This window comes from Callionymus lyra, chromosome 19 (genome assembly GCF_982586985.1).
Source record: "Callionymus lyra chromosome 19, fCalLyr1.hap1.1, whole genome shotgun sequence".
Classification (NCBI taxonomy): domain Eukaryota; kingdom Metazoa; phylum Chordata; class Actinopteri; order Syngnathiformes; family Callionymidae; genus Callionymus; species Callionymus lyra.
This window is the reverse complement of record NC_141836.1, coordinates 12,491,526-12,504,767: the sequence shown is the minus strand read 5'-3', so window position 1 is coordinate 12,504,767 and position 13,242 is coordinate 12,491,526. Positions and strand designations below refer to the sequence as shown.

The 13,242-nt window shown below is 38.2% G+C and overlaps 1 protein-coding gene across 1 annotated transcript; it reads right to left on the bottom strand.

Annotated features, from left to right (window-relative positions):
- Positions 1–6,527: 6,527 nt before the first annotated feature.
- Positions 6,528–11,103, bottom strand: sars1 (seryl-tRNA synthetase 1). The gene is made up of 11 exons (XM_087782040.1): positions 10,942–11,103; positions 10,293–10,363; positions 10,140–10,220; positions 9,901–10,059; positions 9,635–9,778; positions 9,396–9,551; positions 8,356–8,577; positions 8,147–8,276; positions 7,134–7,291; positions 6,909–7,038; positions 6,528–6,836 (listed from the first exon to the last, which is right to left on the bottom strand). The coding sequence occupies exons 1-11, from the start codon at positions 11,075–11,077 to the stop codon at positions 6,688–6,690; spliced, it is 1,536 nt and encodes a 511-aa protein (XP_087638166.1). The 5' UTR covers positions 11,078–11,103; the 3' UTR covers positions 6,528–6,687.
- Positions 11,104–13,242: the final 2,139 nt, after the last annotated feature.

Genomic DNA, 13,242 nt, shown 5'->3' with positions numbered 1-13,242 from the left:
GAAGACACAAACGCATGGATTAAAAGCTCCAGATCATGTTGTGACATCATTTTCCTAAATTTAGAGATTTTTCTCAGTAGAAAGAAACAATTTTTGGTCAGTTTTCTACAGTGTTGAACTAGAGACATGTCTTTGTCAAATACAACACCCAGGTTTCTAAGGCTCAGTTTGAAAGACTGACCTAAGTCATCCAAGTATTGGCTCAACTCTGGAACTTTATCATCAGGAGCAATAACCGGAGTTTCAGTTTTGTTTTCCACATTTAGCTGCAAAAACTTTTCACTCAGCCATTGTTTGATTTCTAGCAAACAATTGACTAAACTGTTCAGCTGTATATCTTTCCTTTTATTCTGACACTTTTCTCCACCCATTCCACCTCCCCGTTTCTTCACCTCTTTTCCACAATCTCCACTGCTCTGGACTGTTTACCCTAAATACTTAAAATCCTCCTCCTTTATCTCCCTGTAGCCTCATGGTTCCACTTGCGTTCTTCTCATTCACACACATATAGTCTGTGTTGCGGCGACTAACCTTCATTCCTCTCCTTTTCTAGAGCATATCTCCACCTCTTCAGCTTTTCCTCCACCTTCTCTCCGCTCCCACCACAATGTCACCTGTCACCTGCCAACATCAAAGTCCACGGAGATTCCTGTCTAACCTCATCTGTCAGTCCGTCCATCACCACCGCAAACAAGAAGGGACTCAGAGCCCTGATGTAGTCCCACCTCCACCTTGAACTTCTCAGTCACACCGACACCACACCTCACCGCTGTCACAGTTTAGTTTTCAGTGTAAGGCAGCACCTGTCAAGCCACCCTTCATTGCTGTAGAGCTAGCCTAGCTGCTACAGAATTTTCATCGGGGGCCAAGTGTAAAGAAGACCATATCATCAAGACCTCCACACCGTCACAGATGGAGGGTAGATCGTTGATGTACAAGCTGAGTGGGACGCCCGTAGTACAGGGTTTAAACAGTGACGTTTTATCGATAATGTACAAGCTGAATAGTAACGGCCCTAGAATGGAATCTTGTGGGACGCCCGTAGAACAAGGTTTAAACGGTGACATTTTGTCGTTGATTCTAACGCACTGAGAGCGGTTAGCGAGGCACGACTGAAACCAACCGATAGAGTTTGCAGAAAGATTGACACTAATACATTTTCTCAGCAGTACTGAGTGGTTGACGGTGTCAAAAGCCTTACGAAGATGGAGGAACACGGCCCCGACCACCACCTACCTCCCTTGTCCAACCTGGACTTGATGACCTCAAGAAAGTAAGAGCCGTGTCGGTAGAGTGTTTTGACCATAAGCCGAAATGCATAGCCCTCATAGATGCTTTGAAGGCAGCTCTAGGTTTGAGTGTCTGCTCGGTTGTGTAATTGACGGGATAAAAAAAAAGTAATTGAACAGATTTTAAGCTGTCTTTAGCAGTGGCCCGAGGTCCAAGAGAAGCCATACTGAATTTGTCAGTGCACTTCCATATCATTTTGCTGTTTCCTTGAGCTTGTTTTATTATTTATAAGAAAAGGTTTTGCTTTTGCTTTTCTCAGCTGTCCAGTGACTTAATTTCTGAGGCTTTTGAGTCAGTCCGCAACCTAGATTTGAGATACTTTTTTAGGGCAACAGTTGACGTACATCTCCTGCACCAGTCTAACATACTTCTCTGCTACTCCAGACTTCCTCATACAGTACCATAGTTCCTTTCTCTGTACCTGTCATAGGCTTTTTCCAGATCTACTAAGACACAATGCAGCTCCTTCTGACCTTCTGTGTGTTTCTCTACCAATCCTTAATTCCAGCTCAAATCTGATCATCTTCTACATGGATAAATGTTAAAAAAATATATATATATTCAGGCCAGAATGAAAGGCTCGAGAGTTCAAGGGTTAAACTAATGTTTGTAATATAATTAATATAATAGTTATTGTGAGAAACTTTGAGTAGGATTTTGTTTGTTGCTACAAGTTATTGGATGCAAAATGTATATTTATGTTTGACTCACACAAGGCTCAGTCTAAACTTTTTTTCTTTTTTTTAAATCACAAGGAATTAAGGTTAAACTATGTCAATATAGATTAAAAACAAGTTTTAAAAATGCTTTAAATGATGGTGATTTCCCTTTTTGTTTTAATAAATATTTGATTAATAGTCAAAATGGGATCATATATACGTTTTGGTAGCAAATATCTTGCTCCTTAAAATTACTGTTAACATTTGTTGTTTTTTTTAAATATATATGTACGTAAATGTACATGACATGTCATTATAAATGTATTTTTTTTATAAATCAAGACTTTTTAGAAAAAATGAGGAAAGTCACAAACATTGACCACTAAGTGTTTCCCTCAATCATTCTAAACCTTAAAATGTTATTTTAAATCTAATAAAGCTCTTAAACTATTAGTTTTTGCCAGATGTTGTTGTTGTTGTTGTGTACACCTGTCACTGATTTCTTTCTGTTCTCAGAAGCTCAGTCCGTCCGTTCACTGCGTACAAGTGCAGCTTTGATGTCGATCCTTGAACTGATTAGTGTTCTATTTATTCTTAATAGTAATGCGTGCAAGTGTGAAATAAAATCAATACCTTCTCAGTATCCTCTCTTCTTCTTTCCGAGGAGTCTTCAACATTTTGATCTCAAGTCATAACAAGTTAATTAAGAAAAAACAGTTAAAAAAGAAGAAATATTTTGCAAAATCAATAGAATATTTAAACATATTTACAGTGATCTTAACACTAGCTTTTATCTTCCTCTCCCTACATGTAAATAATTTGTTCCTGATAACTATAGATGCTCAAAAGGAAGAAACAATGTCAACATATTTATGGTCTGAAACAAAAAATCAAGTCAGTTTGAAACTTCATTCTTTCTCTGTTTCGGTTCTCGATCCCTCATTAATGGATAATATCAGCAGAAACTCATGTCCTCCTCTAGTCTAATAGTAGAGTCTCTGCTCAGCGCTTGGCAGGACATGAGTTCAATTCCATGCTGGAACATTTTAACGTTCAGAGCAAAGTTGTTCATTTTAGTAGGATAAATGTAAGAATCGAAATTGAGCTTGTGTGGTTGAATAGCTCACTGGGAAGGACTCCTGCATCACAGAGTGCTGATGGTTGCTGGTTTAAAGCCCACATTAGGCTCAAGTTTTCATTTATTATTGAGATGTTAAGATAGATAAATGTGGAGGAAGTGAAGTATTTCTGTGTCAACTTAGCTCACTGGTATAGACTCTAGTAGTTTATGCAAAAGGTTGCTGGTTCAAATCCCACTTTAGTCTCACGTTTTCATAATTATTGAGATGTTAAGAAAGATAAACGTGGAGAAAGTGATGTATTTCTGTGGTGTATTAGCTCACTGGGATAGACTCTAGTAGTCAATGCAAAAGGTTGCAGGTTCGAATCCCACATTAGACTAGCATTTTCATTCAGGATTGTGTAAGTAAGAAAGATAAACATGCAGACGTGCAACTATCTATGTGGTGTATTAGCTCACTGGGATAGACTGATGTCTTCCATGCAAAAGGTTGCTGGTTCAAATCCCACTTTAGTCTCACGTTTTCATAATTATTGAGATGTTAAGAAACATAAACGTGGAGAAAGTGATGTCTTTCTGTGGTGTATTAGCTCACTGGGATAGACTCTAGTAGTCCATGCAAAAGGTTGCAGGTTCGAATCCCACATTAGACTAGCATTTTCATTCAGGATTGTGTAAGTAAGAAAGATAAACGTGCAGACGTGCAAGTATCTATGTGGTGTATTAGCTCACTGGGATAGACTGATGTCTTCCATGCAGAAGGTTGCAGGTTCAACTCCCGCTCTCATCATGACTGCTTTTATCGCTTCAGTGCGAATGTTAGACATAAATGTGTAAAAACCAAATTATTAAGTGTGAACAACTGTGGTTGAGTGGTTAGAGCAAAGGTTCCGTGCTCAAGATGTCCCCAAGGTTGCAAGTTCAAATCCCACTCTTCCACAATAGGGAGCATGGAAAGTTCACACTAATGGAATGGGGTGAGTGAAGGATGCAGTGGGAGAAGGATGGTATGAGAGCAGAACAGAGAGTGAAGATGGTGTTCCAAAAATGTTGAATTTTAGTGGTTTTTAACAAAAAAATAAATAAAATTGTTCTTTTTTTCCCCTCTCCCAAGCTCCACCCCTTTTGGTTCTGACATCTTTCTTTCATTCCTTGCCCACCATCTTTCTTTCATTCCTTGTCCACCATCTTTCATATGTCACACCGCAACCGATTTGTCCTTGTCCGCCATCTTTCATTCCTTGTCCGCCATCTTTCATTCCTTGTCCACCATCTTTCTTTAATTCCTTGTCCACCATCTTTCATATGTCACACCGCAACCGATTTGTCCTTGTCCGCCATCGTTCCTTGTCCGCCATCACTTAGCTCACATTAAACACATCAGTGTTTTGTTTCAGTTCCTCTTGTTGGAAGAGTGGGATTTGAACTCATGCAATCTGGAGGCTTCACACTTTGAGCAGCGACGTGTGCTCTAACCACTCGACCATAGCCATCCACACACACACCTGTGATCGGGACACCCTTATTTTTAAAATTTAACCTGCATGATAAAAATAGCAACAGTACTGGTGGGACTTGAACCTACAACCTCCAGGACACACACTTTGAGCAGGACATGTGCTCTAACCACTGGACCATAGATATCCACACCCAACTTTTGATCGGGACACCCTTATTTTTAACATTCCAACTGACGTGATAAAACAGCAGCAGCACCGGTGGGACTTGAACCTGCAACCTCCAAAAGTAGTCAAAATTGCAGTCAACTAAACCACTGAGCTATAAGAGCTCAAAGAAAATCCTTGTTATTAGATTCTAAGACAGATCATTTAACAAAAATTGAATCAACATGACAAATCATTGAAATATTAAATAATTAAATTGTGTCGCCCCCTGCAGGAACACAAGAGAACAGTTGAACAGGTCGAATATGAAGGAAGGACGTGGACTTGAACCCGTGTCATAAGAGGTCACGGATCTTAAAAAATAACAAAGACTTTAACCACTGGACCACGAAGGTTGAGTTGTCAAATGTCGAACTAAATTATAAGAGTCACGTGACACTGAAGTTAAAATTAAATTAAAGTGAAGTTAAAGTGAAGTAAACATGAAGTCAAAGGTGCAGCATTGGCTCTTGAACTTGTATCAACATTTACATTAAAGTGAATAAAAGTGTTGTGAACATAACTGGGAATTGAACCATCAACCTGCAGAACTCTATGTCGCAGTGGATTAAAACAGTGAGCTATAAGTTCTTGATGGAAAGGCTTGTAATAACAATAGAAGACAGAGAAGTCAACAAAGTTAAATCAACATGAAGACAAATCATTGAAATATTAAATAATTAAACTTGTTCAGGTTGCGTCGCCCCCTGCAGGAACACAAGAGAACACTCACTCAGGTCCTAGTTAACCATGAAGATGAAGGAACGACCTGGACTTGAACCCGTGTCATAAGAGGTCACGGATGTTAAAAAAGAACAAACAATTTAACCACTGGACCACGAAGGATGAATTCCTGCAAGAAGTGAAAATGAAGTGAAAGATGAAACATAGGGACTTAAACTTGTGTCATGAAAGGTTGATTAAAATAAGAAGCTTTCATGTTCACTTTGAGTTTATTGAAACATAGATGAATATAAAAAGTGGTCAAGGAGTGCAAATGGAAGTTACAGAACGTGATAAACATTCTCACAGAAAGACATCCCGAGAGTTTGAGAAGAATTACATTGAATTGAAGTTAGAGATCTGTAGCAAAGTATGGAAGTGAATAAACATGTAAACACTTCTGTCATTTATAGAGTTTAAACACAAATTATATAACAAATAAATATGGAAGTCCCAAGATTTGAACCCATGACCTTTTGGCCAGATAGCAGGTGCTTTAACTAGTGAGCTATGAACACACGCCTGTTTATTAGATTTTATGCAACTTTGAATGAGAAGGAAATTAAGAAGAAAATGATTCTACTCGTCTCCAGTCAGATTGCAATGGCAGCGTATATATTAAACATAGTTTTCATAGAAAAAATAATTAAAAATGATAAACAGGAAGATCTCAATTCAGTCAATAAAGTATCCTTTGGGGGAACAAAAAACTATCAATTAAATTCCCAGGGACACAAACTAATATTGAAGTAAAATTATATCTAGTGTTTTGTAATTTCTCGATTGACTACAAACAATTTTAACTTTGTCAAGAGACACACATGTTACAATATCTGAATGCTAAATACTATTTATGTCTTCAAATAACGATTTTTAGCTCTAAATAGAATGTAATAGTTACAAAACATTGAATGGCAATTTGTTGACGGTCCCTAAACGACTTTTCAAAGTGGAAGTTTGACACAACTAGAGCTGGTGTAAAAAAAACGAATATGTTGACGGTCCCTAAATAGCTAGCTTTGTCAACCCCATGAGTGTGTGACCATCTGGTTCCATCCTTATTTCTTCCGGTAAAATAAAAGATTTGTTTCACTGCACGACAGACAGACAGACTTTGCCAGCAGCTTTATTTGAGTGCAGTATATAGAGCGAGTATTTCTGGACAACATGATGGGACAGAGTTTAGACACTGCAAATGTGAGACAATGATAGCGGGATCTGATCAAAGACCAAGTCGTCGTCTTCTTCTTCCTGATCGTGTTGCTTTAGTCTACGAGTCGTCGACGGCCATGTTTTCCATGTCCCCGCACAGGTTTCCTCCCTTTTTCTTCTTTCCTCCCTCCTGCTGTTTCTTGGACTTTTTCAACATTTCCTGGTCGATGGGCGCCGGCTTTACGAACTTGATCATCTCCGCCATGTCTGTGAAGAAAGATAAATATCAAGAACAGATCATCTTGAAGGATGAAAGCGAACATTTGCACTCGAGCTCACCAGGAGGCATGAAGTCCTTGAGCTTATCGGGAATGAGAATCCCTTCTTCCGTTTGATAGTTCTCCAGAATAGCACACATCACTCGTGTCGTGGCACACATGGTGGCGTTCAGCATGTGCACGAAATCAGCCTGGAGGGAACATGAGAAGAACACTGAGCTTCATCTTCTCTCACGCCAAACATCAAGGACACATCTGTCCATCGTCGCCTCCAGATGTTCCTCACCTTATCCATCATCTTCTTGGTCTGGCCGTAACGGATCCGCAGGCGCCTGGCCTGGTAGTCTGTGCAGTTCGAGCAGGACACCAGTTCTCTGAAGGCCCCCGAGCCTGGGAACCAGGCCTCCAGGTCCAGCTTCTTACTGGCTGCATGGTTCAGAGCACCTGGAGAGGAGGGAGGAGACAAAGAATACAACTATAATCGATACACTTAAATTTTGCATGTTTTTAAAAGATGCTGAATCAATATTCAACAGCACTGAACCCATTTTTTTTATTTTAAATTAACATGCAAATATTCAGTGCTTTTATGTTGCAAGTACACTTCTGGCCACACGATGGCAGCAGTCACCCACAGCTAAAGGAAAAAGCAAGTCTTTTGATATCCTGGCAATGACTGGGGATGAAAGGATACAGTCAACTCCTTTTAAAGCTGGATATAGTTTGGTTTCAAAATAAATGAAAGTACTTATGATTTGGTCAGGATTCATGTTGTAATACAACTGTAATACATTGTATTGTTGCCCCTGTATCGTGATGTGCATCGTATCGCCAGACTTTTGCCAATACACACCCCTAATTAAATGGTATTTCTTCATTAAGCATGGACGATTGAAATCTTTCGTTTATTTAATTAAATCTTCAACAATTTCTCTCAATATATAATGTTTTTCTAAATGACTTGAGTAGTGAGTAGTATTTACAAGTCATTACTTTTATACTTTTGTATTTATAAATGCTTACAATGGTATTATTTATATGCATCCCCCCCATTGTGTTTCTGTTGTAGCTGGAATTTCCAGTCGCCGCAGTTATTAACCAGGACCTCATCTTAATAAGCCACTGGTATGACACCATCCTACAATCCATTTGTAGTTAGAGTAAAACTGGTTAAACGTGCAGGGATGCAGAAGATCAAAGCTAATAATTCGCTAGAACAAATGGATGCATCGTGAAAAAAGTGAAAGCAACAGACATTGATCTTTGAATGTGTCGTCTATTGTTAACAAGGAAACTCACCCGAGACGATGTTGACGATACGATATGGAATACCCAGAGCTTGGTAAAACTCCTCCGCCGTGCCAATCATCTCATCGAACATCTCCCAGGACTTGCCGTCATGCGGGGAGGAGTAAACAAACTGCTCGATCTGAAGAGAGACCCGGAGATCAAACTTTATAATTGCTTTTTTATAATCACAGAGACATTGTTTAAAATCCTGCACGGACCTTCTCAAACTGGTGCACCCTGAAGATGCCGCGGGTGTCTCGGCCGTGAGAGCCCACTTCCTGTCTGAAGCACGTGGAGAAGCCGGCGTAGCGGAGCGGCAGGTCCTCGGGCTTCAACCACTCCTCCCTCAGGAAGGCTGCGATCGGCTGCTCCGAGGTGGCGATCAGATACTTCTCGTCCACAGAATTGTCGTCAGACTTCTCGCTGCTTTTGCCGATGACCTGAGAGCAAGAGGCAGAGTCAAGAAAACAAATCTCTTCAAATCAAGAACTGCGTCAAAATTAGGGGCGTTTATCGGAAAGAATCTAACAGCAAAAGCTATGCTGTGTGGATGTTACGAGGGAAGAAATCAGAGATTTCAAGATTTAAGACATAATTAAGCACCTAGAGAAGCATCAGTCCAAATAATTAAAGCATATCTAAAAAGAAAAAGATTGACAAAACAAGCCGTTAACTTTGCCGTCTTTTCTGCAGAGGCGAGTGAAGATTCCAGCAGACTTTATTAAAGGTTAAATTGCTTGACACTTGCAGGGCTGTTTGCACTATGTTCCTCAAAACATTGTCACTATATAAAAGTATATTGATACATAGGCCTTCTTTGCTTACTGAAGATTATAGGTTATCAACCAAGTTTACAATTTCACTGTATTTTTAAACACTTTATTTAAATAAACACCAACTTTATTCCATATGAAGTCATTTTTGCATTTTATTCAAAGAATAACCTCTATTATCTCACAGTAAACCTGGTTTCCTTCTTTGCAAGTTTAATTGCGACACAAAGATGAACAGAATATCTTCATGTTAATTGTAAATTTAAAAAAAGTATTTTATAAATACTGAAAAGTAACCAATAAAAAGAACTATCAACAACAACAATAAAATTAAATTACACAAATAACAATTTTTATAGTGCAATATATATCGTAAAATTTAAGTGCATCTATTGGTATTTCCTTCCACACCTAGTAAGTCCATTATTAACAAAATCATGCTCGTTTTAATATTAACATTACAGCCCATAGTAAAAGTTTATTACCTTGTACAGCTCGTCGTCAAACTGGCTAAGCTGGGCCACTTCCTGCATGACTTCTTTCCTCATGAAGAAGGGCGTGTACAGCATGGTGTACTTCTTGGTATGTAGGCTCCTTAAAGCGAAGTTGATCAGGGCTTGTTCCAGAAACACGAGCGGGCCCTGAACACAACACAACATTTCCATTAAACAGAGTCCTCGCATCGATCGGTTGCAGCTCTCGATTGCAGCTCTCGATGACAAACCTTCAAAAAGTAGCCTCTGCTGCCGGCCACCACGGCTCCTTTCTCGCCATCGAAACCGTCAATCATGACCACCAGGTCGACGTGGGAGTACTTCTTCTGCACAGTACAGTCGCCCCAGGTCCGCTCCACCTTGTTGTCTGCATCCTAACATGGAACAACACATCAAATAATACTTTTATAATACTTCCTTTTTAAGGGAACTGTAAGGCGGAATATTCTGAGGTTAAATTAAAATGTAAAAAAGTACATTCGAGTTCATGACTCACCTCATCATTACTGATCGGAACCGTTGGATGCAGTAGGTTGCCAATATCCCGCAAGTACTCAAAGCGCTCCGCCTCCAGTTTTATCCTCTCACCGTCAGACTTCTCCACCGCCTGGTCCACCATGAGTCGCACCTTCTTGATCTGAGTGACGGTGAGCGCCTGACAAAGACATCATCGGAAGAAATATTATTAACAAACTCTGTTACAGAAAACAAGATAAACTGTCATCAAATACATACCGAAAGAATATCTGCAGTTAGTGACTCCAGGTTCTGAGCTTCTTCGGGTACAGAGTCATCGTCGCCGACTGGTTCCTTCTTCTGTATCGGTAAAGAAATTAATGTTAAAAATACAATCCTTGTTGGAAACCTTTAAAAAATGTGTTGTTGCACCTTCATCTTTTCTCCGATGCTCTTGCTGCACATGTTCTTCGCCTTGTTGAGGTTGTCTGCAGTGAAGCGGCCTGCAGGTAGAAGATAAACATAATGTAGTAGATATACTTTAACTTTAAAGGATCCAAATGCTTGCGTAAGTTTAAACACATTGTTTAATCATTTTCAGGTACATTTTAAATTAGGTTTATTTGATTGTAAAAAACACCCCAAAAATAATACTCTGGTCATTTAAACGTATATATGAGAAAAAGTGTAAAAAAGCATTAACATTTGGATTAGCTAGTTATTTATTAACTATTAGCGTGAGACTGGGCGAGGTTGACTTGACAACCGCGCAGCTAATGTTGCATCAGATTCACCGGCAGGCTAAGCTAACATAGCATTAGCTTATGTTCGAGTAACCATGGAAAGACAACCGAAATAAAGCACTCAATTTCACTTTTACTTGTATGTGGTGTAACCGAATTATTATTAACTTCAAATTACGCGTTTTTCGATTCAAAGCGTCCGTAAATATTGACTTTAAACGCCATCGTTGCTTGTGATGCCGAAAAAACAGTCGAATGTTGACTGGAGTTCGCAGTCGGGGGCTCGTCGCCAGTTAGCATTCTTGCTAACGCTAGCTCCAAAGGGGGAAACGACTCACATTTCCTCCATTCTTTGTCTGCGGCGACCAGTTTATCCACCAGCGTGACATCTTTAAACCTCTTCCTCTGAGTCTCCCGGACGAGCTCGGGATCGCCGCCTTTGTCCGTGCGGAAGAGGTCCAGGTCGAGCACCATGTTTGCACGCTGCCTGTCAGGGGAGAGTCGCGGCGAGTGATGACGTCTTCTTGCTCGGGGTTCGGTTGCCAGGTTGGCAGAAACCAGTTTGGGAAAAAATGGAAATAAATTGTTAATTAGAATTTCAACACATTTTCAAATGACTAACGATAAATTATAGCTGTTTAAATAATGTAAAAATAATTAATTAATAATTAAATTAATAATTAAAAGTTAATTACCCAGAATTGCAAAAGTTTCTCTCTTTCCATATACAAATGATAATTTACGAGGAAATTTCCGGTTCTAAATAAAATTTACAAAAGGTTGTAAAGTGTAAAGTAAAGTGAAATCATAATACAAGTCGCTTCTAACAGACAGAAAACAAAATTGTAACTCCATAAATCTACCAGCAGAGGTCAGTGTCGTCATTTATATATATATATATATATATATATATATATATATATATATAGTATATAAATAAATATATATAATTATATATATATATATATTGGGATTCTTCTTCTCTGACTGTAATAATATGGCCTTCTGTTTTATATGGAAATAAATCAGTGGCATCAGAATTTAATCTTTAATTTAATTCATTTAAATCTTGGATTTTTTTTAAAACCATTACGTTATTATTAATTCGAATGTTGAAAATATTGATTTGTTTTCAATTAGTCGTTTTAATATTGAATTTAAAAAGGCTAATAAATAAAACAAATATTGCATAAAAATATAAATTGTAAATATTTGACTGATTGTAATAAGAATATCAAACTTCTGTGTAAATTAAAATAAAATAAATCATTTGGAAAATATTTTGGGGTTTTTTCCATTCAATTATTAAAACGATTATTAAATAAAAAATAATTCAACCTCTCAATATACAAATGATTGAATTAAGTATTAAAAATCTGAGTCAACTCGATAAAATTGATTGATCATAATTGAATATATAGTCACATTTCTAAATTAAAAGATTTTAAAATTAAATATTACTCAATAACATATCTTATTTAGATTTATATTATCATGTCATAACTACATTTAATATTTTGTTTTTGATTATGTATTATTTGTTTTACACAACAACTTAATTACATAAAACAGACCGAACTCGGAAAGAAAAACCTCTCGGCGGCCGAGAGATTCCGATTGAAACCAAACTCATCCGATAAACGCAGCTAAAAATATTGTCACATGCAGGAAGTGCTCGTCCGCCTGAACCGAGTCCTTGTCTTTTGTTTATTTGTTCTCTTTTATTTTGAGTAAGTGAAGCTAGAAATGGGTCCATGTTTGTTCAGGTGTGTCCATGACTGCAGCAGATATTTATGCTCCACAGACAACCTCTGTGTCCGTCAGACAAATGAATTAGCATCGATGCTACAGTAACACTTTATATAGGAGCTTGTCTTCGAGGAACTGATGGAAACACTATCTATCCATCATCTACCCCTTTATTCCTATATCTATCCATCTATCATCCATCTACCCATTTATTCCTCTATTCATCTATCTATCCATCTACCCCTTTATTCCTCTATTCATCTATCCATCTATCCATCTATCCATCTACCCCTTTATTCCTCTATTCATCTATCCATCTATCCATCTATCCATCTACCCCTTTATTCCTCTATTCGTCTATCTATCCATCTTGCCCTTTATTCCTCTATTCATCTATCCATCTATCCATCTATCCAGCTATCCATCTACCCCTTTATTCCTCTATTCATCTATCTATCCATCTATCCCTTTATTCCTCTATTCATCTATCTATCCATCTACCCATTTATTCCTCTATTCATCTATCTATCCATCTACCCCTTTATTCCTCTATTCATCTATCCATCTATCCATCTATCCATCTATCCATCTACCCCTTTATTCCTCTATTCGTCTATCTATCCATCTTGCCCTTTATTCCTCTATTTATCTATCTATCCATCTACCCCTTTATTCCTCTATTCATCTATCTATCTATATATCCATCATCTACCCCTTTATTCATCTATCTCCTTATCCATCTATCTATCCATCTACCCCTTTATTCCTATATCTATCCATCTGTCCATCTATCTATCTATCTATCTATCTATCTATCCATCCATCCATTTATCCCTCTATTCCTATATTCATCAATCCCTTTATATATCCATCCTTACCTCTATTTCTTT